Source organism: Microtus ochrogaster, linkage group LG2 (assembly GCF_000317375.1).
Source record: "Microtus ochrogaster isolate Prairie Vole_2 linkage group LG2, MicOch1.0, whole genome shotgun sequence".
NCBI lineage: Eukaryota > Metazoa > Chordata > Mammalia > Rodentia > Cricetidae > Microtus > Microtus ochrogaster.
The window spans coordinates 11961580-11985518 of NC_022028.1; the positions used below are offsets into that span (position 1 = coordinate 11961580).

General features: G+C 37.2%; 1 protein-coding gene across 9 annotated transcripts in view; it reads right to left on the bottom strand.

Annotated features, from left to right (window-relative positions):
- Positions 1-3751: 3751 nt before the first annotated feature.
- Positions 3752-23939, bottom strand: part of Fam135a (family with sequence similarity 135 member A) — a 73479-nt gene continuing 53291 nt past the window's right edge. For 5 of the 9 annotated variants that reach the window (XM_026785494.1, XM_013351071.2, XM_026785493.1 and 2 more), the window contains 9 exons: positions 22239-22393; positions 19681-22021; positions 18191-18351; positions 16051-16142; positions 15467-15564; positions 13960-14111; positions 12763-12873; positions 7405-7518; positions 3752-5114 (listed from right to left, as the gene is read on the bottom strand). In XM_026785494.1, coding sequence (XP_026641295.1) covers positions 4909-5114; positions 7405-7518; positions 12763-12873; positions 13960-14111; positions 15467-15564; positions 16051-16142; positions 18191-18351; positions 19681-22021; positions 22239-22393 — 3430 coding nt within the window. In that variant the 3' untranslated portion in view covers positions 3752-4908. The remainder of the gene's footprint in view (positions 5115-7404; positions 7519-12762; positions 12874-13959; positions 14112-15466; positions 15565-16050; positions 16143-18190; positions 18352-19680; positions 22022-22238; positions 22394-23939) is intronic. The other 4 variants (XM_005359880.2, XM_026785498.1, XM_026785497.1 and 1 more) reach the window with 2 other exon arrangements.

A 23939-nucleotide genomic window follows, 5' to 3' on the forward strand; every position in this document is an offset into this window, starting at 1 on the left:
TAGACCAGGCTGGCCTCGAACTCACAGAGATCCGCCTGCCTCTGCCTCCCGAGTGCTGGGATTAAAGGCGTGCGCCACCACCGCCTGGCTGGGATGAGCTTTGAGACTGCTAAAGCCCATGCTAGATTCAGTGCCACCCTGAGGCTTGTGGGTCAGGATGCAAAGATCCCAGCTACTCTTCCACTACGCCTTTCTGCTTCCTGCCATCATGATCACGGAGAACTCTCTAAAACCATAAAGTCCTCAGATAAATGCTTTCTTTCCTAAGAGTTCATAGTGTCATAGTGTCTCTTCAAAGTAAAAGAACAGTAACCAAGACTATTATATATGTATAAAGTGATGGTTAGGGTCCTAATTTTATGAGATCCGATTTGTTGTTTTAGACTGATCGTCAAACAAAGAAGTGGATGACAGAGATCCCGGGAGGAGGAAGCCCTTTAAATGCAAAATCGAGAACAGTGGATGTGAAAGACCAAAGAGGGGCCACAAATCAGACATTATTTTTAGTGATATTGAGTTTGAACCCAGGGCTTCACACTAGCTTTTGAGATAGGATTTTGAGTACTTCAGGAAGCCTGTCTGTCCTATCTCAGTCTCCCTGGTCACTAGGATTATAGGCATGTACAGTGTTTGGGTAATGTTTTATAATTGGTGCTATTATGAAACTTTTTATATGGTTGGTGAATCCTTGGCATTAATGCCTCCTTTTCAACTTTCTTTTTTTTTCTAAATATTTATTTATTTATTATGTATACAATATTCTGTCTGTATGTCTGCTGGCCAGAAGAGGGCACCAGACCTTATTACAGATGGTTGTGAGCCACCATGTGGTTGCTGGGAATTGAACTCAGGACCTTTGGAAGAGCAGGCAATGCTCTTAACCACTGAGCCATCTCTCCAGCCCCTTTTCAACTTTCTTAAATTATAAAAAAAACAATGGTATTTCAATGTGACCAACATGAAATTATTAAATACAGTTTTGTTACTAAGCCTTGCGGAACCACTAGCACCTAAACCTGTGTACAAGTGTACATGCATTTCTTTATAACAGTGGTTCTCAACCTGTAGGTTGTGACCCCCACAGGCAACATATCAGATAATTTACATTCTGATTCATAACAGTAGCAACACTACAGTTATGAAGTAACAAAATAATTTTCTGATTGCCAGTCCTACAACATGAAGAACTGTATTAAACAGTCACAGCATTAAGAAGGTTGAGAACCACTGCTCTAGAATTAAAAAATCTAACAAGATTTAGCATTAATATAAGGAAAACGGAAACTGGTATATAATATACAGAATTCTTATCAAGCTAATTTCAAATAGGCAAGTCTCGGCATTCTATCTATATGCACTATTTATTGGTTAGCTGTCAAATACATTATTTGTGCTTGAACTTTTCAGTTTCAGCCCAGATTGGGCTGAGCCCTGATGGACCACTCTTCTTTTGGGGGCTGCTTCTTGGGCAAGCTCCCTGTCTACTGGGCACTGTGGTTCTCTTCTCATGACACCTAATCTTGTAGGTTAACGCGAGATGGTGGGGAGTGCTACAAATAGTCAAGATCTTTTAAGACTAGGCCCATAGGGAGAGATGGCTCAGCAATTAAGGGCACTACTAGCTGCTCTCCCAGAAAACCCATGTTTGATTCTCGGTCCGCCCAAAAGCGATTCACAACCATCTGTAACTCTAATTCCTGGGACTCAGACACCCTCTTCTGGCTTGTGCAGGCAACCATGTAGTATGCATGCAGGCAAAACACCAATACACATAAAATAATTTAAAAAAAACCAGAAAGCTAGGTCAATAAATTGGTACACTGTCATACTCACAGAATGTTGTTTGAAAAGTCAAGGTCTCACATATCCCAGGCTGGCTTCCACCTACTACTAGGGATGATCATCACTTTCTGATCCTGCTCTAGCTTCTAAAGGCTGAGATCAACTGGCACGTGCCACCAAGCCCATGTCAGGCAAGCACACTACCCACTGAGCTACACCCCTAGTACCCTACTCACTTTTCCTATTCAGACTAGAACCTAAGGACAACCTAGTTGTCCTGGGACAAGGTAGCCCCAAGACTTAGGAAACTGATTCTCGCTCTCCCTGAGAGCAGTTGGCAAGGCTCATTGGCATGATCACATTTACAAGGGAAAGATCAAAATTTGGGTTTTAGCCTGGTCATGGCGGTGCACGCCTTTAATCCCAGCACTTGGGAGCCTGATTTAGGTGGATCTCTATGAGTTTGAGGTCAGCCGGGTCACAAAATGAGTTTTTGAACAGTTAGAATGTTACACAGAAAAACCCTGCCTAAAAACCTACCCCCGCCCTCACCACCAAAATAAAATTGTGTTTTGTGCTCAATCAGTATCATTCTGTCTTTTCTCAGAGATGAGGCTTAAATAACTGTTTTAAATCAAAGAATTTGTCCAAGGTACTCCAGCTAGAGAGACGTCAGTTTACGCTAGGGCTCTGGACCAAGTTATGTTTTGAAACTTAAACATCTTCACTGGACCACACTACTCAGGAAGTCCCTATAAGTCTTCAGGAAGCTAAAGTGATACTTTGCAAGAAAAGCAGGATTATTGTTAGAATTGCCCTTTCCTATTTTGAAAACTCAGAGGGTCAGGTACATCTGCTGTCCTTCATGACCCTAGCATTGGCACAAAACCTGGCTGTGGTCACCTGGTACTCCCACCAGACTGAATCTAGAGGGTGGAGTTGAAAGCCAGTCCTAACGACCCCCCCCCCTCCAGGCAGCAAGTATACACATCTTCCTTCACTCTTCTCAGGGTCAGAGTTCAGATGGGAGTGTGGATCTCACTTCCCTTTGGCTTGTCATCCAATCCTGTTCTCTAGTTTTTTCTTAAATTCTTCGAGGCACCTGCTACTCTTTCAATAAATTCTTTTATTCTGTGTTAAGTTACTCATAACCATTCACTGTTTGCAACCAAGAACTATTCTGGTACATACTGATTCATTCTGCGAGTCAACTGTGCCATGTCAGATAATCATGGTCCCGCTCTTTCGGAATGTCACCTTATGGAGGTAACTGATACGTGATGATTTTCCTGATAAATCAGAAATTAAACATTAGATTTTAAATCACCGAAATAATTACATTAAGATAGTTTTGAAATGACCAAAATCCAGTGAACTACGATCCTGAGAGTAAGTTTCCTTTAAATATGATTAATATGATTATGAATGAGGCCTTTGTCAAAGCAGAAGGTATTTAAACTTAAGACGATCCATATTTCGAACTGAAAGCCAACCTATACAAACATGAAAAATATATAGCGAAAATATGTGGCTAATAACGGATATATTTATATTTCCAGTTATAATAACTTTGGTATATTTAATGCTTAGTTCAACTCATAAAAACTTGAATAACTTTTAAAAAGTAAATAGTTATCAAATATGATGAATGAAATTCTTTTCAGTACTTGATGAATATGAAAGATGAGTATATCTACTTATGAATGAAATCATAGGCAGCCACTTATCACTTAATGGTGAGGACACATTCTAAGAAGGTATCAGGGTGCTGCACAGTATCAGGGCATGCTATGTAAACTGAGACGGTATTAGCCTATGACACATGGAGGATGGATGGATATGCCACAGTATAACTCATCCACTGTTCACACAATATTATACAGGCCACTGCTGCATCTCCAAGGATTCTAAGAGTAAGAAAAACATCACAAATGTTACTGCTACTCCTCCAGAAAGGCATTTTCTCATTTATTAACATCAGAGGCAATTAACATACAAAAAATAAACATGCACCAATTATACATAATACAGACTTAACAAAAACCATTGCCCACTACAAGTGGTGAATGTAAACAAACCTTCCATCCACCTGTAGCCCATTATTATTTCACAAATAAAACAGGAGGGGGTAGTGAATTGAATGCTGTTCAGCACCGTTTGTAAAGTCAAAAGACTCAACATCTCCATATATCAAAAACATCTGCATCGGTATCACCAAACAAGTAAAGTTAATCATCTCTCAATTTTAACTCTGTTTACATGACTCTTAGCTCGATAAATTTTAATAGTATTTAAAAATTATCTAAATTCATAAAAGTATTTCATAAATTTCAACATTTAATTATTACATAGAAGGAACTCTATGAAAAGGGTTAAAGAACTGCTGTGAGAAATTCAAGCAACATTACTAAATTTAACAACGTTCTAACCAAATCAAGGCAGAGGGCATTCAGAAATCTTTATAAGCTCCTAATGAACAAGAAAAGTCCAGGAATAAAAGTCAATATGAGAAATAATGTTGAAATGACCAGTAAAAATATATTTTAATAAGCATGACACGTTTAATAGCAACAATAATGACTTTATAGAAAACCTTTAAAACATTGGCATGTATGAACCACCTGGTTTGAGGAAATGTAAAGTTAGTATTTTAGATTAAAGAGGTTGATTTCAAAAATACATTTTAGCAGCCATTTTATTTCCAGTTAAAACAGAATAAAGTGTTAAAAGTAAAATTTATTGTCCACTAAAAGCCTCAAATTAGAAAATTTAAAATTCTATACTATCCTAACAGCCTTTAACGTGATGTAGTCTGAATAACAATTGTGGAAGCCAATAATAAATGATCAGACATACATATGGGCTCAAAGTTTCACTGAAATACTTAGGTAGCAAAACATATGAAAAATAGAAAAGTAAAAAGATAAAATTAAAAAAATATTGCACAGCCACATTACCTAGAAAGTAAAGTTGATGTTTAAAAGGCTCTACACATGGATGATATAAATTATCTTCCATATAAAAAGGTATAAATATGTCTTAGAACTTAACATCTACACACTATAATACATTATTTAAACCGTTGCTGAATGAGGTAATTGGTAAGTCTCTAATGATGCTTCTGTCCTACTGGAAATATTTGAGGGCAGCAACCAGGAAAAACTTCTCTAAAAATATCTCCGAATCGAGGACAGCTATGTGTGCGGCCCTCCCGATGAGCGAATCAGCCGTGTTGGGCAAGGCATTAATGACATTGTATCGAACCAAGTTACAGCCTTTGCTTTGCAGAACTGGGCGAAGTAAGTTGTGGATCATTTCTGAATAGATTTGTCCTATAAAGTAGACAAAAAGGAAAATTATTTGCATATCTGAAAGTCTGTCAACTTCCCTCTAATTTATAAAATTTATATTATTTTCACATAAAGTAGAAAAATATCATTTTCTTTTCTTCAGCTATTATTATTATTATTTTTTTTTTTTTTTTTTGGTTTTTCGAGACAGGGTTTCTCTGTGGTTTTGGAGCCTGTCCTGGAACTAGCTCTAGTAGACCAGGCTGGTCTCGAACTCGCAGAGATCCGCCTGCCTCTGCCTCCCGAGTGCTGGGATTAAAGGCGTGCGCCACCACCACCCGGCTTCAGCTATTATTTTGAGATTATTTTATAGGAAATATTAGCAATCATAATACCTTATCTGGCCAGTTCAAATTTATTATATATTTGTCCATTTTTAACTCAGAACAATGCATATAAAGCAGTTTTCTTTAACTTTATTCACTAATAATTTGCTAAGCAAAGAAAATAAGCTGATGACAAAATATTTTGATATGGTAAAATAAAATACTTTATGCTGTAGCAAGCACTTTAAAGATAATTGTATGGTAAATAACATTTCTACAATATTTTGACAAAGAACAGCAACTTCCTCTTGTCAGAACAATCTGAGTTGGTTTGAAGAGTGCACTTTTGTGGTCTAAGTGGTTAGCTATCATTTTTAAAGCCCTACACAATACTTTCAAGTTTAAAGTGAGTCCTCCACTTTTCCTGCTCTCTAACTTATATTTTAATGTGAAGAAAGCATGGTGTTTTCTTTTTGAACCTGGCTTATTTCATTTAACATGGTGATCGCAGATTTATCCATTTCACACGGATGCCATTCATTTTTATAGCTGAATATGCACACATTTTCTTAATCTGGTTTTCAGAAAGGGAACTATGAGAGGTGAGAGGAGGTCAGACGGGAAGGGGAGAGAATGAGAATAACGGAATATGTGCGTCATAGAAAGAGAAGAGGGGAGGAAGGGGACCAGAAAGAGGGAAAGAGGGAGGGTGGGAGAGGGCATATGGGGCATAGATAAGAAATAAAGGTACAAAAATGTCTAAATGAAACCCACTTCTTCGTATACAAAACAGACAAAACCCCGAATCAGCTTTAATTCAAAGCTGGACTCCTATCCTCCCTTCCTTCTTTAGTTAATTCTTAGAATGGATTTAGCAGGTCATGTTAAGTAAAAAGGACAAAGACGAGATATATCATGTTTGTACATACACAAGTATACAAACTAGTACAAGGTACAAAATATTGCTTATAATGCTTCTAAACTCCTTATAAGTAGCTAAAGTTCTCAGGAAAGCAGGCAATTTAAGCACAGTAGATTTCATGGTTCAGAAATAGGATGTAGTACTAAGGAATGACAGGAAGGAAACAGTATATAGAAGAATAAAGCAAAGAAGCAGGCATTTAAAAGAGGACTAATAACACATAAGTTAACCAAAGAAAAAGCACAAAGCAAAGAAACTACAATCAAATCTTTTCATAACCTTCCTTCCTCTTAGGTTTTACTGGGAGTCAAACTGGTTTTCTGAGTCCCTGCTGGTTTTCAAAGTATGTTTAAAAAGGAAGACTTTTAGCACAGAATTTCATGGTTAAAAGACTTTTATTTCATTTTGGCTATCCATCTGAATAGCTTTTGTAGTTTTCCCTTATGTAGGCTCAACTTATTCTGATGGCACAGTAAGGTGACAGGGAGGACCATGCTAGACTCTGCTAATACACATGCAAATTAAAAGCCCCTACCTTAAGGAGCTGGTGTGCAACAAGGAAAGGCTCAAGTGTCTAAAAAGGAGCTAAGACAATGCTGGGAGGTAGAAGATCCGATGCTTACTTTAAGCCTGTACTTGTCAACAGTGACTTTGCATAAACCATGAAGTATCTTTGAGCTTTAGTAACTAAATGAGCAAACAAGACTGAGGTTGCCTAGCAGCTTCAACTACCTTTGATGCCACAAGCAGCAAAGGAACCAAGAGTACTCAGTGGTATTGTACAGGGGCATCCTTGCTGCCATCTTCACCTAAGTTGTGACAGAAAAACATTAAGCAAAAGCACTACCACAACAACCAAGCACAACAACGGAGGGGGATCCAAAGTTCACATGAATTTCTAGACAGCAGAATGCAAAAACTTTAATTACACAAAAGACAGCAGAAGAGGAAAATATGCAAAACACAGGAGAAGACTAGCCTTAGATAAGAGGAGGGGAAGAAAGGAAAAGACGTGACTTGGTGATAAATTTTGGGAAAACTTCACTCACACACACGCTCACTGAAGTATGTGTGCACACATTACCTGACTGCTTGTCTTTTAAAGCTGTTTTACACATTTCAATGCGGGCAGAATGGTAAGGAACATAGCGATCCTGGAGCGATCCTACCAGCACAACGTTCTTGAAATAATGAAGCCCTAAAGGTAGAAAATAAAGAATACAAAACTTAACCAGATGTAAATTTACTAGTATCGTAATAAATAAAATAAAATTTCCTCAGCAGTAGTATATTTATGACCTTTAAAATACATCATGATTCCATCCTTCATATTTCCAGTTGCTCTCAGAAAAGTCACTTCAGTGTATGCCAACTGCCATGTTAAAGGAGAACCAATGCTCGTCTGCACTTAATGACAGCACAACGACTCTGGCATGGTGGCATGGGAAGACTGAGAATCTAAAGTCTATGATGGCCTTGCCTTCCAGAAGGCAATATTTATGGATAATCTGAAGAAACAAAGTCATACTCTTCCATAAAAAATCCAGACCACTCCATTTAAAATCATTTAAACATTTTTCTTAAGTTTTTCCTTTTAACATCTGTCTATCACCAATCATATAGTCTGCTTATTTGACTTGGGGAAGAGAACACATGCTTTGATTCTCTCTCTCTCTCTCCCCCACTATCTCCCTCCCTTCCTCCCTTTTTTCTTTTGATTTTTTTTTGAGACAGGGTTTCTCTTTGTAGCCTTGGCTGTCCCTGAATTCAAAGAGATCTCTCTGCCTCTGCCTCCCAAGTGCGAGGATTAAAGATGTGAGCCACTACTGCCAGCTGCTTTGATCTTCTTAGTGACAATAATAATGGATACTGTGATCCAGTCACAATTTGTCACCCTCCCACACACTTTTTTCTTTATAAAGAAGGCAAATTCAGGTTAAGTCCATGGGTTACTTTTGTGATTGAACTCAAAAAGTATTTAACTTCTTAACATCATCATATTCTACTTGCTATTTGGCTTATTAATAAATAAAAATTTATGTGATTATCAAATAAAATGATGGTAATATATCACAACTTGAGTATGTAGACATGGTGTTTTGTTCTATACTATTTCACAGTAAAATTTTGGTATTTTATGCTGAGTCAGAGTCTTAGGATAAGCTAATTGTGACGATGACTGTTGACTAAAAGACTTTGGAGACATCTCTTTTTCTCTTGGAACTCAAGGACCATGACTCTGAAAAGGTTAGGCCTATATAAAGACCAGCAACACTCATAGATAATCATGTTTACAAAAGTAAAGCCATTCTTCCCCTTTCCTCATGAAATGTTATCACATGTTTTGAGTGACAGGTTGAAAAAACAGAATACTCAAGCTGTAATGTAAACAACCAACTATCTATAAGGGAATTAATCAACTGCACACATACATACACATATATTTCATAAAAACATTGAAAAAAAGAATTGCCTTCTTCATTGCCATATTTGATGAATCAAATTTGTTCCACTTTTGGCATCATCAGATAGGAAAATACCCCGATGCCCAGGTCTGCAGACCAACTATGGTCACTCCCTGGATAACGTCTCCGTAAGTGGATGGGCATGCAGAGGGTGATGAACATTCATGTCCATATCTCAGCCTTTTCTATGAATAATTTGCTCTTTTCCCACTTAAAAAAAGGGGGGGAAGGATTTATTTGTATTTGCTGTGTGTAACTATTTCACCACATGCATATATGCTATAACACATCCATGCCTGGCTCCCCCAGGGGTCAGAAGAGAGTATCAGATTCCTTGGAGTCAGAGTTACAAATGTTTGTGAGCTGTCATGCTGGTGCTGGGAACTGAACCAGAGCAGCAAGTACCCTTAACCAGAGAGGCACCCCTCTCTCCAGTCCCAGCATGTTCATTTCCTACTCTGTAAGGGCAAGATATTTCATCAGTTTTAGATTTTTTGCTTTTATTTTTTTATTTTTTGAGATAAGGTTTCGCTATATAGCCCTGGCTGTCCTAGAACTACCTCTGTAGACTAGGCTGGCCTTGAACTCACAGAGATCTACCTGTTTCCTGCTTCTGTCTCTGAAGTGTTGGGATTAAAAGCATGTGGCATCGCTGTCCGGCTCAGTTTTAGATCTGAATACTATGGACAACTCTAGGGCATAAGTTTCTGGAGATTCCAGTACAACATAAAATTTTTCTTATCAAAATTAAGTTAGATTTGATTCTGACAATAAAAAATGGCTTCGTAAATTGGGTTTTTTTTGGGGGGGGCACATTTTTTCATAAATTGAATGAGTGCTAGACCTGTAACTCCAACAGACTAAGTGGAGACATATTTTTATTAATACATAGAAACATATAGAAACATAACATATAGAAACATAACATACTTCTAGAAAAAAATTAGGTATTAGTCTACATATACAGGGGCATATTGACTTCCAATTCTTTTTAAAAAAGAGGTAAACAAAAATATGAAAATTATATCTTAAATTTATCAGCCATGTGTACAAGCAGTTCTAGAGACCATACATTCTGAATATAAAATAACATTACTGAAAAGTTACCCCAAGCTACAAAGACACTGTCATGTACTGTCAGAACAATTCACTTTGACAACTTATCTAAAGGCTTTTTCACAAAGGGCTACAAACAGTGTGTACGTATGAGGATGCTTTATTTCTGGAGCTGTGCATTACAGAGCTTCCGGCAGGCTCACTCAACAATGCTCATTTCTGTACTTTGCCTCAATGGCTATTTTATTATATTATGAAGGAAAAGAAGAAGTCAAAGTATCTTTATCTGCAGATGATACTATTTCTATTTTTAAAAAAGCCTCTAAAAACACCATCAGAAAACTTCTACAGGTGACAAACACTTTCAGCAAAGTTTCAGAGTATAAAATTAGCACACACATACACAAATCAATAGCTTTCCAATATACAAATGACAGACTGATAAAGAAATTGGGGTTTAATCCCAGCACTCGGGAGGTAGAGGCAGGCGGATCTCTGTGAGTTCGAGACCAGCCTGGTCTACAGAGTGAGTTCCAGGACAGGCTCCAAAGCCACAGAGAAAGCCTGTCTCGAAATTGGGGAAACAATACCTTCCACAATAGCATAAAAAAATAAATTCTTAGGATTACTAACTAAACAAAACTAAGAATTTTATAATAAAAACTTAAGACACTGAAGAAGAATCTGAGGAAAATACTAGAAGAAGGAATATCTCCCATGTTCATGGATCAAAAGGATTAACATAGTAAAGATGGCCAGCCATCCTACCTAAAGCAATCTATAGATCCAATGCAATCCCCATTGAAGTTCCAACACAATTCTTTAGAGAAATTGAGAAGAAAATTTTCAACTTCATACAAAAATACAAAACCAGGATAGCTAAAACAATTCTAAAAATAATAAAAGAATTGTTGGAGGTACAAAATCTCTGATTTTAAGTTATACTACAGAGCTATAGTAATAACAACAACAATAAAAGTAAACATAGGATTAGCATAGAAAGACACACTGATCAATGGAATTGAACTGAAGACCTAGACAGAAGTTCACACACCTATGGAACCTTGATTTGTGAGAAAGTAGCCAGAAATACACAGTGGAGAGGCCAGTATCTTTCTCAAACAGTGCGGGCCAAACTGGATGGCTGTATCTAGAAGAATGCAAATAGATCCCTATTTAATACCCTGCACAAAATTCAACTCTGAAAGGACCTCAGCATGAGAGCAGATATCCTGTATCTAACAGAAACTGGAGAATAGGCTTGAAGTCATTGGCACCAGGAGAGGACACTTTGAACAGAACACTGATAGCACAGGCACTAAGACCAACAATTAATAAATGGGATATCATGAAACTGAAAAGCTGCTATATGGCAAAGAACACCATCATTTGGACAAAGCAAAAGACTATGGAAGAGGAAAAGATTTTCACTAATACATGTCTGTAGAGGGCTATTATCTAAAATGTATAAAGAAGCATGTAAAAAACAAGCATGAAGAAGAAAAGTAACCCAATTAAAAATGGGGTCCAGAACTAAATATAGAGTTCTCAAAAGATGAACACAAATGCTGAGAAAGAAATGTTCAACATCCTTAGTCATCAGAGAAATGCAAGTCAAAACTACTTTTGAGATTTCATCTTTCCCCAGTTAGAATGGCCACAATCAATAAAACAAATGTCAGCACATGTTTGTGGGGATGTGGGGAAAGCAGGGGATGCATTCATTGCTGGTGAGAATGAATTTCCACTTGGGCAGCCACTGTGGAAATCAGTGCAGCAGTTCCTCAGGAAGCTGGGAACAGAGCTACATCAAGATCTAGCTATACTACTCCTGAGTATATATCCAAAGGATACTTCACCCTGCTACAGAGACATTTGCTTAAACATGTTCACTGACACTCTATTTATAACAGTCAGAAAATTTTAAACAGTCTAGATGTCCATGAACTAATGAATGGATAAATAAAATAAGGTGGTACATTTACATGATGGGAGTATTATTTAGTTCTTAAGAAAAATAAGCAAGTAAATGGATGGAGCTATTAAAAAAAAAAATCGAGTGAAGTAACCCAGTCCCCCAAAGACAAATATTGTATGTTTTTTTCTTATATGTGAATGTTTGCTCCCCCAAAGACAAATATTGTATGTTTTTTTCTTATATGTGAATGTTTGCTTTTAAGCTTTCAATGTATGCTGTAATCCATATAAACACAGAGGTCAGGTACTTAGTAAAGAGGATCTTCCAAGGAAATAGAATATACTGTCGTGGAGAGACAAAGTAAAAACTAGAATGGAAGATTAAACAGGAAGGGGGGTGGAAGAGAAGGGCAAAGAATGGAATACGGCGAGGAATAATGCACACTAAAAGACCATTAAATAACCATCTGGAAACCTACTACTGTAGAAGCTTTGTAAACTATACACACATACAAAAGGGATCCTAATAAAGTCACCAAACAATACCCCACTAGGTATCTTTTTCTACCAAGTAAAACCTCCAGTGCCAGGAAGAGGTTAAATACTGTTGGGTCACTGACCAAGGAGACCCATGGAACCCCTACACATCACAGACTATTGCCAAGGGTATTGGATGAGCTCCATAACCTGATGGTAACGCCTACTGTTGACGGCAACACTTACATATGTCATCAGACACAGAGAGGTTGAGCTGGTGCCTACCTAGAGCCTTTACTTCCATTGACTAGTGTTCATGGTACTAGAAAATACTCTGCACACTGCCAGAGAGAACGGTGATTATCAATATCTCCTGGTAAGAAATTAAAAACTAATCTAACAGCTTAGCATTAGATTCTGCTATTTCTTTCCCAAATTATAGCTGAATGATATATTTTCATCACCAGAAAGACCGGATAATCTGCTAGCTTATAAGCCTGACTTCTAAACTGTTGCTAAATACTTACCTGCTTTATTACTAAGCTTATATAAAAATGTTTGGCGAGGGTCTGAATGATCTCGGCATGTCAGTTGTAAAAGAGAGCCTGATTTCTTCCATTTCTGCATAAACCAGAGACCTAGAAAGTTGAATATGATATGTGAAAATATAAAAGAGAGTAATATATGCTAAAGTTATTAATGCTCATATCTACTCATTTAAAGACATCACATCATACATTAACATTTTGTTGGCTAATAAAAACTTATTTGCAAAGTACTTCTACTCTCTGATATTTACATGCACTTCTAAACATATTTGCAAGTACACATTAACAACAGCTTAATGGTGGCTCATTGTGCTAGTAACAAAATACAGAATAATATACAAAGAACAAACTTGGGGACATTATATCATTTGATAAGGAAGCAAAGGGAGGAAAGCCTCAACCACAGCAGATCCAATGCCTATGAACTGAGTTTTTAGTCTATCAGTAGTTACAGTGAAGGTATGGTAGGCTGTGATGGACTACAGCCTGGGACTATGAACCAATTACACCCTCCTTCCTTAAGCTGCTTCTGTCATGGTATCTGATTACAGCAATAGGAAATGGGACTAAGACAAATCCAAAAAAGCAGGCATACTCAGCAATGGAGGTCTGCATGCAGCTTGTACACAGGGAGGTGGACAGTGGCAAGACAGGACTATCAGTGCAAGCATACTTGGGGTTCTGACTGCAATCCAAAGATCGGGAATGGGGAAGAGGTGAAGTTACGCTTTTAAAATTTTTTTTTAAAATGTACTTAATTTTATGAGTACGAACGCTTGCCTGCATGTAGTCATGTGCACCATATGCAGGCCTGTTGGAGTCTCAAAACCTGGGTGAGAAACCACGTGGTGCTGAGAACCAACCCTGGGTCCTCGGCAAGAGCCAAGAGTGCACTTAACTTGCTGAGCCATTTCTCCAGTCCCCAAGTTAAGCTTAAATTAGAACTCAGAAAAATGGCCAGGCTAGCACACAGGGAAGAGCTGTGAGCAAACATTGAAATTTTTTTTTATTAACTTATTTAATATACACAACAAAGTAGACTAGGTTTATCTTCCATTTTATGAGACTTCAAGTGTGGGAAAATTGGCTCTAAAAATAAACAGCAAAAAATTCTAAAACTATATTTAAAATATCTGCCCATGTCATATTTTTTATAGAGAACAAAAAGCTTTTTACCTGTATTAACAAGAGCACTACTGTTGTAGAGTGTGCCAAGGTGAGGCCCAGAAAGAGAGAGAAAAGTATGAAGTTTGCTGAGGTAATATTTAAACCTTGGCCTTGTAAGTACTGAACGGATTATTAAGTTGCCCAATGAATGTCCAATAAAGCTGTAAGAAAGAAACAGAAACAATAATTTCTCTCAATTTGTTTTAAAAGAGAGAAACAAACCAGTAACAACAACAACAAAACCCAGAAGAAACCTTCCAAACCTGATACACCAGAGATTATTTTGAAATACTAAGAATTTGGAATGTTCTGTAAAGACAGGGAGATTGCTAGGTGTTTGCCAGCTAACCAGCTAGTCTGGTCTACTTGGTGATGACAAGAGAGCCCGTCTCAAAAACAAGGCAGACAGTGCCTGAGGACTGATACCTGCACCTGTCCTCTGGTTTCCTTGTGTATGAATACACATGCATGTGTATCTGCATGTACATATACACCCCCAAAACACTTAAGAAAAACTAATTTTAAAATGTTAACTAACACGTGTTATTTATATGTATCTGTGGGTTGAAATGTGGCAGTCCAAAACACACACACACACACACACACACACGCACACGCACACGCACACGCGCACACACACACACACATGCACACACACATCGTATCATCAGCAAATCAAGGTAACTAGTATTTGCATCTCTTCAAATATTTCAATCTGTTGGAAACTTGTGACTCTTGTAGCTACTGTATATGATTATATGATACTGGACTATTTAAGAAAGGCACAGATATAGTATCTGCTACCATAATCTATTTTCTGTTTATAAAGCTTATTCAGAACACTTTATATAAGACAATACAATCTGTCCTTAGTGGTGAATGCATGTATACATGCTTGCATGCATGTACATACAGGTACATATATATGTGTGCATACATATATAAAGACCAGAGACTGGCATCAACTATCTTCTTTAATTTTTCTCTACTTTATTTCTTGAGACAGGATCTCTCAGTGAACCCAGAACTCACAAACTGGCTAGGCCGACTGACAAGCAAGTTTCAGAGTTCACTTACTTGTCTCTGGTTCCCCAGTACCAGACTGACAGAAGTGCAACACCACACCTGGCTTTTACCTGGTGTCGGAAATTTCAATTTAGAACCTCATTCTTCCATAGCAAGCACTTTACCTTGAGCCAATCTGCCCAGCTCTAATATATTCCCCCTTCCCTTCCTTTAGTGTTATAGTTCCCCATATTTTATTAAAATAAATTATTTTGTGAGGATAAATATATGTGTGCATGTGTGCCATGGTGTCCATGTGGATGTCAGTTCTCTCTTGGAACCATTGGGTCCTACAGCTTGAATACATGCTGCCCTACTTGGTTGCAGGCACTACTACCATCTGCGTCGTCTCTCCAGCCCGTTCCTATACTTCAGATTAGGTAAACAGTACCACAGACTGTTCAGTTCTGTAAGTCACAGAAGTAGAACAGACTGTGTAATAACATGTTACCTTATTTTTGAGACTGTTAAACTATATATCTGAATATACTGTATGATCTCATCCAAAAGGCGATCAGTCATGCAGTCAAAATCAGCAAAAGTATCATTCTAAATAAAAGGAAAACATATTTTAAAACATGTACCAAAACATGAAAAACAGAATATAATCATATTATATTTTATTTAGGTGTCATCAATATAGTTAAATTCATTTTTAGGGAAGTCAGTGACTGTAGCATTCACTGTATTAAAAAGAGCAGAGTTTCTAGGGAAAGGCACCTCAGTATCCTGTAACAGAACTTGCTTCATTTAGTTATGCCTTAGGCCAGCAGTATTAAATTGTTAAAGTAGGGCCTCTAAGAATAGCTTAATTAATAAAATTTTTGTATAGAAATGTGAACTCTGAATGTTTTATACACAAAAGAGAACTCGTAAGTCAAAGGTATATCATTTGTATGTCCTCAACATATAAGTTGGTAGCAAACTTCACAAAAGTCAGAAAAGTATTTTCAAGACTACAGGCATTTTACAGCAAGCAAAATGTAGGAACTGGCACAAGAATATTTGCTGCCACTAAAAATACTGCCTATTTACCTGGTTTCTCTCAGACATAAGAAAATCAACTCTTCCTCCAGGCAATCCAAGTTCAATGTATGTTTTTACTAGTCGGAGATCTGCACTGTTCCCTAGAAGATGAAAATGATGTTTAAAGGATGAGGTAAGCAAAAGATGCCATGCACATTATCATGCATTTTTACAGTTTTTGGAAACAGGAAGTTCATGTCTTAATCCACTTGCTGATAAACAATATATTGTGTAAAAGAGTTCCCAGCCAATGTCTTTTCAAGTTTATTTTATTTATCAAGTTTATTTCTTAAGATGTTTTGGTTCATTTATCTACCTAAGAGCACACCACTTTAGGGACTAAGAGGATACAGCATCTGTAAATGACTGAGCTACTCTTTGCCATTGCCCTAGCTGACCATGGAACAAATCTTGATGTAGTGTAGATTTAGTCTGTTGAATTTTCTCTGGTGGCTAGGATAATTTAACAATTGTTAACTAAAAATACATTGTAAACATATTTTTAAGTCAGATATAAAACAACAAATAGGTATAAAATATAGAACATCTTTAAAAAACTAGTGGATTGTTCTGATTTCTTTGGTTTATCAGCAATATAGACATACTATTATCAAATGTTCAATTTTATTTTACTCTTTTAATATTTATCATTCAGATATTTCCTAATTAAAATATTGTACCTTTTTATTCCAAATTTTAAGGCTAACACCTCTTACTTTCATTATTAAGCATAAGTTTTATATGGCTTAAAAATATAATCGATTAATCATTTATGGGTTACAGAGTAGTTCTACTTAATAACTCATAATCATTGGTGCATACTCATTTACTAGAAATGGCTATTGCATCTCATCAATTACTCTTACTAATTTACTTATGTAGTACGTTTTAAAGAAATTTCTTTATATTTATTTTTGTATTCTGGAAATTTAAATTTTGTTATAAAATTCCATATATTGATGCTGCTAGCTAGAGTTTTATTTATTATGTTTAGGGGAGTGTTGGTATATTGTTGTCACCAGATTTATTACTACTGTTGAGGTAACCAAAGAATGGGCTGCATTCCATCTCTTTCCTATTGTTCTGAACCAACTGATGTGATGCACAGACAATCCGTATTTGAAGGAGATCTTCCAGGAGCTCAACGGTGAAGAAGGCTTCTTTAGGAGATAATCTTTCCCATCTCAGTATTTGAGGATAGGGTGAAAAAGTTGGTATTGAATGTATTTTATTTCTTGAAAGGTCTTTTAAAAAAAGATCTTTGCTTAATATTTTTATATCTCATAAAATAATTTGTTGTACAATTACAGTAATATACTGTGGGACAATGGTTTTACCCTGTAAAGATTTGTTTCTTGTATTTATTTAATAAAATGCTGATTGGCCAGTAGCCAGGCAGGAAGTATAGGTGGGGCAATAAGAAGAGGAGAATTCTGGGATGAGGAAAGGTCCCTCTGCAGTTATCACCCAGATGCAGAGGGTGCAAGATGTGACTGTCTTGCAGAAAAAGGTACCAAGCCATGTGGCTAACACAGACAAGAATTATGAGCTAATATAAGTTATAAGAGTTAATAAGACATCTGAGCTAATAGGCCTGATTGTTTGTAAATAATGTAGACCTCTGTATGATTCTTTGGGACTTAATGGTTGCCGATCGGGCAGGACAGAAACCTCTGTAATGCTGATCTAGAAACTGTTGGCTTTTTCTAACAGCTTATCAACCAAAAAGACAAAGCTCCTAAGTAGCCATGGCAGCCGTCACTGTCACAAAACTACAGAATGAAGTTAGTGAGGTCTTAGATTAGTAAGGGTAACAATTTTTTTTTCAGTCTGAAAGGTTAAGAAGCTAAAAAGAAAAACTATTAAAGGGACAGTGCTGAGGGTGTAGTTGATAAAATCATCCAGAATACAGAAAAATTAAAACATTTACATGAGTGTCAGATTCATGGCAAATTTACTTAAAGCCAACAACAAAAAGAAAATCTAATATTACATTTAGTAAAGTTAAGCATATTTTTGTTTCATAATGTAATATACATTAATCTTAGCAACTCACCATTTTTTAAGTTCAAAAGGTTACAGGTAACTAAATGTCCTATTAGGAAAAGTTATTGAGTTGCCATGGGGTGCATCAATGACTGACACGTACCATCTAAACCATGGACACAGACTATGAGATGCACACCGTCCTCAGAACCATCCTCTTCTTCCATACTAAAGTAAGGCGCTGAGGGTGCCAGCAGAGGAACGTCACTGTACATGAACCCAGGCAGCTTAAGTTGCTTCAATTCTTCTTTTGCCTGAAGGAAGCTGAAGTGAAATATTACAGAAAATATTCACTACTAAAGATCAATCACTCCGTTTTAAGAAACACAAAGAGAACATAGTGAATTTAGAAAAGTGCATAAAAAGTAAGTTCAGCAATGTTTGTAAAAATTATGAAACCACATGGCGTCATCTAAATGACTTTATCAAAGGGCAACATTTTGCTACTCTTAACACATATTCTAATTAGAAAAAATGAACACTTTAAGCCTGAAGTCACTTAAAAATAGTCTGATAACCTTTGACTGGCTATGAAAATGTCAGAAGTGGTTTACGCTTTATGTATAACTTAATACTGCATGCACAGAATAGCTAAAAGAAGTGCTGGAAAATGGCAATCTGCTATTTATCATGTAATCACATTTTCTCTTCTTTGCTCTCTTACAATTTAAAAGAAGCCATTCTGGAAAGCACAACAGTGAGTATGGTTCTCAAGCAAGGTGGATTACTTCCTAAAAATACCAGTAAGGAGCAGCACCAAGAGAGGCACAAGGCTGTAACGGGCAGCATACAGTATCTGGCATAACAAACTGAGCTTGAAGACTAAACATCAGCACTGCTATCTAGCGTGACCCCCATCTGGCTGAGGAAAGTGGAAATGAAGGCGATGATGAAGAGTAGTCTGTGTAGTACACACTGGGCGAAGACAAATAGACTTTGCTTTCTCGTGCCCCAGAAAAAAGGAGAAGAACCCAAAAGGTGGCAGCAACTTTAGTTTGTTCTTGAGACAGGGTCTCAAGACCCTGTTATCACATTCTAGCTTTAAGTTTTATAGATCTCAAGTTTATACACGAACCAGAGTGATCTGTGAATTTTAAAAATCTACTGTACACAATGTTCCGACTTCTCAACTCACAGATCATGATTTGGTCTAGGCTGAAGCAGATTTTAGGAACCAGTGCAGACAGATCAATCTGCTACTGGAAACTACTGACTTACGCAAGGCAACTAGGATTGGGTATGTTTAAGAGTTTCTACAAATATGTCATTCATTTACTCAATATTACCCTATTTCTCACATGTACTCATAAAGCCCAGCTCTTTCTTGAGTTTATAGGGAGAAATGATGCACTAACAAATACAGGGTTTTAACCTTAGTGATGGTGCACTTCTGACAGAAAGCTGCTCAAAGTGTCTAACCACACAACAGGCGATATGGAAGTGGTCTGCCCATACTGTACCCATTTCATCATCTTAACAATTAATAAAAAGGAGCATGTTTTGTCAGAGGGAACAAAAAGATTCCATCTTTTGGCACTATATCTGGTGTTCTAGATACACACTTAGCACACAATATTGAGTTTCATTACTTACGCATGTATTTGAGGTTTTGGTGAATTTTCATACCAGGAAGATGAAGAAGTGAAGTTGCAAGAAATGCTGCTTGGCTGCTTTGTAATGGCATCAAATTTACTTCTAGGAGGATATTTACCACCACAAGGAGACTCTCGTGGAGCAGATGGGAAAGACAAACAACCAGAAGTACAGACAGCAGGAACAGGTACAGCAGCCCTCAGATAGTCACTGCTCACTCTCTCGCACCGTGTGTGTCTCTCTTCTCGTAGCACATCTCCACTTGCATAGTGAGCACTTACTGTTCCGTCTGCAGCTGAGAAATCTGCTTCTTCATGGTACCCATTTTGAATCATTTGTTGATCCTGCTCCTCTTCCTCCTCCTCTTCTTTGCCTTGTTCCTGCTGAAGATCACTAATTCCTTTTTCACAGGTTTCCTTCTGAGAGCTAACTGAGCTGTGGTAGCTAACAGCACACGTGTCAGAAATATCAGGATTGCTCTGAGATCCAAAATAATTTTCCACAAGCCCTTGTTTTACCACATCAGTACTACTGGAAATAGAGTCATCTGGACTCAGATGAGGGTCATTTTCAATAACAGGGGTTTCTGAGTGTATTTGCTTATGATTTAACGGCTCACTATGTTTTTTTCCCACAGTCCTATCTTCACTAAGCTCCGCGTTAGTAGAAACAGAACCTGAAACAACACAAGGAGTACCTAAGCAAATCAGCTTTGATCTTAGTGTTGTTGTTGTTTCTGCAGAGTTATTAGATGTAAGCACAGTATCCAAATTAGGTTTGGAGTCACAACTACTTTTCACATCACTGGCAGTATCTTCCCCTGAGAAAACAAGTTCTAAAGGGTCTTTACTACTTGGATTTAAGGAATGCATTGCTAAAGTTTCACTGTCCAAATGCTCTGAAAATACAACACATTGCTGCTGCAAAAGAATACTTGACTTTTTAGAATCATCACACTTTGACAGATCCATCGTTTCTAGATTTAAAACTGTTTTACTATCACTTAGATGACACTCAGGCACAGCAGATTTCTTAGAGTTATCATCAGGTGACAATTCATCATCAGAAGGTAGGGAGTTGATGGATGTCAAAGATGACTGTATTTCACTTAAAGCACTTGTGCTCTCAGTGCAGTGACTTCCTAGTGAAAATTTTACATTGTGATCAGGCTTCATCAAAAGCTGAGGAAATAATCTTTCATTATTATAAGGACCTGGCCCTTGGAGAGTTTCAAAGGGTATTTCTGGATTTGGATGTGTTGCAAAAGAACTTGGTTCACTTTCCACACCTGAGTCTGAAAATCTAGAGGAAGCGTATGTGGCATTAGTGTCTGGTAACTTAATTGTGTCACCACTTACTACAACATGATATTCTTTTGTAGAAGGAGCAGGTAGATGACTTCTCAATTTGGTTAATGATTCTTCAGTAGAGTGAGACTTTGTTTCCTGTAAAGCATCCTTTCCAAGGGTTATTTCTATAGACTTGGATTTACCATTAGATTCTGAGGACTCACAATTGTGTAGTAAATTATCCACAAATAGTTCATCTTCTCGAAGCTCTGCCCAAGCTCCTATTTTAACAGTTATTTTCTCTCCACTGAAAGGCTCTTTACTGCTGGGCTTGACTTCAAGTGTTCTAACTCCTGGAGATGGAGTTGTTCGATGGTCATGGCAATCACCTGATGAACTTCTAAATGCCAGATTGTGCTCCACATGTGAGATATCACTATCGTCTTGGGAGATACCAAGATTACCTGAAATGGACAAATTTGCACAAAGATTTAGGCTGCCAGAGTTCAGAAGATCGAACTGGTCTGGTTGCATACTTTCAGTATCTGGAGACTTGTGTTCAGTTCTGTCTGTATTAGCTGGCAAAGTGCTAGCTTCCTTTTGACTTGTCTGTCTGATGTAGGTATTTGGGTCAAAATTATATCCACATATTGTGGGATCCAGACCTTCTTCCTGACTATGTGAAGGATTGCCTTCAAAGCATTTAGTGAGATCACTTGATGTTGTATTTTTCAAACATTTGTAGCTTACTAAAACCACGGAATCTTTAGAGTTCTGTTTTATTAACTTTTTAGTGTTTTCTGGTTTCATTGTTTTCATGAGCTTAGTGACCTTAACCTTGGATTTATTTGCTTCTTCATTCTTTCCTTTTAGAGATTTTGTTAGCTGCTTTTCACATTCTGTATAGCAAATACTGGAGGCAACAGCAGGTCTGACCTTCAACTCTGGGCTAGAAAGTCCTGCTACAGAGCTCTCTTCAGTCTCATGTTTATCCATTCTACTGGCCTCTGTTATCTGAAGACTCTGAATTCCCATCCAGGGCGCATCTAAGTCTTTCATCCAAAGAAAAAAAGATTCCAGTTTACAACAAGTGCGAGAGTTCAAGGCATCGAGACTATTTTTTCTAACTACAACTTTCTAATTTCCTCAAAAGTAAATGAAACTAGAGGGGGAAATGATTCAATATTAGGGAATGGTTTTATGTATATCTGGAAGAATATGCTGAAATTGACATACATAGCTTATGTATTTTAGTTAGATTATACTTACCTTCAATAACTGAATCTAAATACCTATCTTCAAAGATTATAGGTAATGAATTGAGATCTCCATCTAATTCACTACATTCAATAGGTAGGGGTGGAAGAGAACTGCAGAAGGAAGTATTTTTGATAGCGGTGCACATCTGTAGATGACTCTGAGCACTGAAAAATATTCTTAAGTCAGATTGTAGTGAAAAAATAATTACACCCACCTCCACTTTAAAATCTACCCTGTTCTCTTCCCGCACCAGTCTTAACCCCTTTCCTCAAGATACGGTGTCCTTGGGAAAAGTTTCTTGGTCAGAGATTAAAAACTGGCAAAATGAAAATTATGCTTTACTAATAATAAATTATTGTCATAAAATTACAGTTTGCTGACAAGCTAATTCCTATTCTATTGTATGAACGTAGTATCAAAAGTTCAATGCTAATTACTTACTAATTACTTAATGACAACACAGGGGAAAAGTGTATCTCACAAGGCTGCTTTACCAATACATATTGATAAATACATTGAACATCAATTTAAAACAAGATACACAAAGCCTAACATAAAATAGTGATCAGGAAGATTTTCTAGGGCTTGGACATAAGGCTCGGTGGTTAAGAGCATTTAATGCTCTGGTAAAAGGCCCTCTTTGATTCCCAGCACCCACATGGGGGCTTGCAACCATGTAACTGTAACTTATGTACTACAGTTCCAGGAGGTCTGACTCCTTTCTCTGATCTACAATATGACCAGGCCTACACATGGTGAGCATACATACATACATTCAGATAAAACATTCAGACACATACACACAAAAAAAAAAATCCAAAAATTTCCTAATAAAAATTTCAAAAGAATCAAAATAGAGTAGTTAACTTCATTTACTTATCACTATCACCCAGTGTCAACAGCTAACACCTGCCCCATTTTTACACTTCAACTCTGACTACCTCTTATGCCCACAGTTATTGTTTATAAGTGTTTTTAGAAGGTAAAATATGTATGAACTGAAATATATATCCTATATAATTTGACAAAGAAATATACAACAGAGTAAATAATTCCATCTATTCACATTTTTTCCTAATTTCCCAGCCCTATCAACCCCAGGAGAACCACTGTTTGGACTTTCTTCACCCAAGTTTTGCTTCTTCAAAATTTCGTATATAAAAACTGATACAGTATTCACTTCTTTGTGTCTGTTTTATTTTCCTCAGGGAAATGACTTCAAGCAACCCTTTAAAGTCCGAAAACAAGACCTAACCACATTCAGTAGGAATGATGGAAGGCAAACAAAGTTTCAGAGGTTTTGTTTTGTTTTTAAGAGTTGCTCTGGAACTTGTTCTGTAGACCAGGCAGAGATCCATCTGCCTCTGGCTCTTGGGTGCTAGGATTAAAGGTGTGTACCACTACTGCCCAGCTATTTGGACATTTGAACTGTGTATCACTTATGTGACGGAAGGCAGTGCCAATTACGCGATATGAAAACGATGACTGTGAGCTATTCTGACCTGAGGAAGCAAGGACGGAAGACGATGGCATGTGAAGAGCTACACAGTGCTATCAAAGGGGACACGGTGCAAGTCCATTATACCTTTCTTCAACAGAAAAAATTCCTAAATTAAACCTTTTCTTCTGCCTTAAATACTATGAAGTTTGTCATTAATAAGACATCTTATGTAAAAGAAAAAACAATTATCTACATTTTGGATTTGTGCT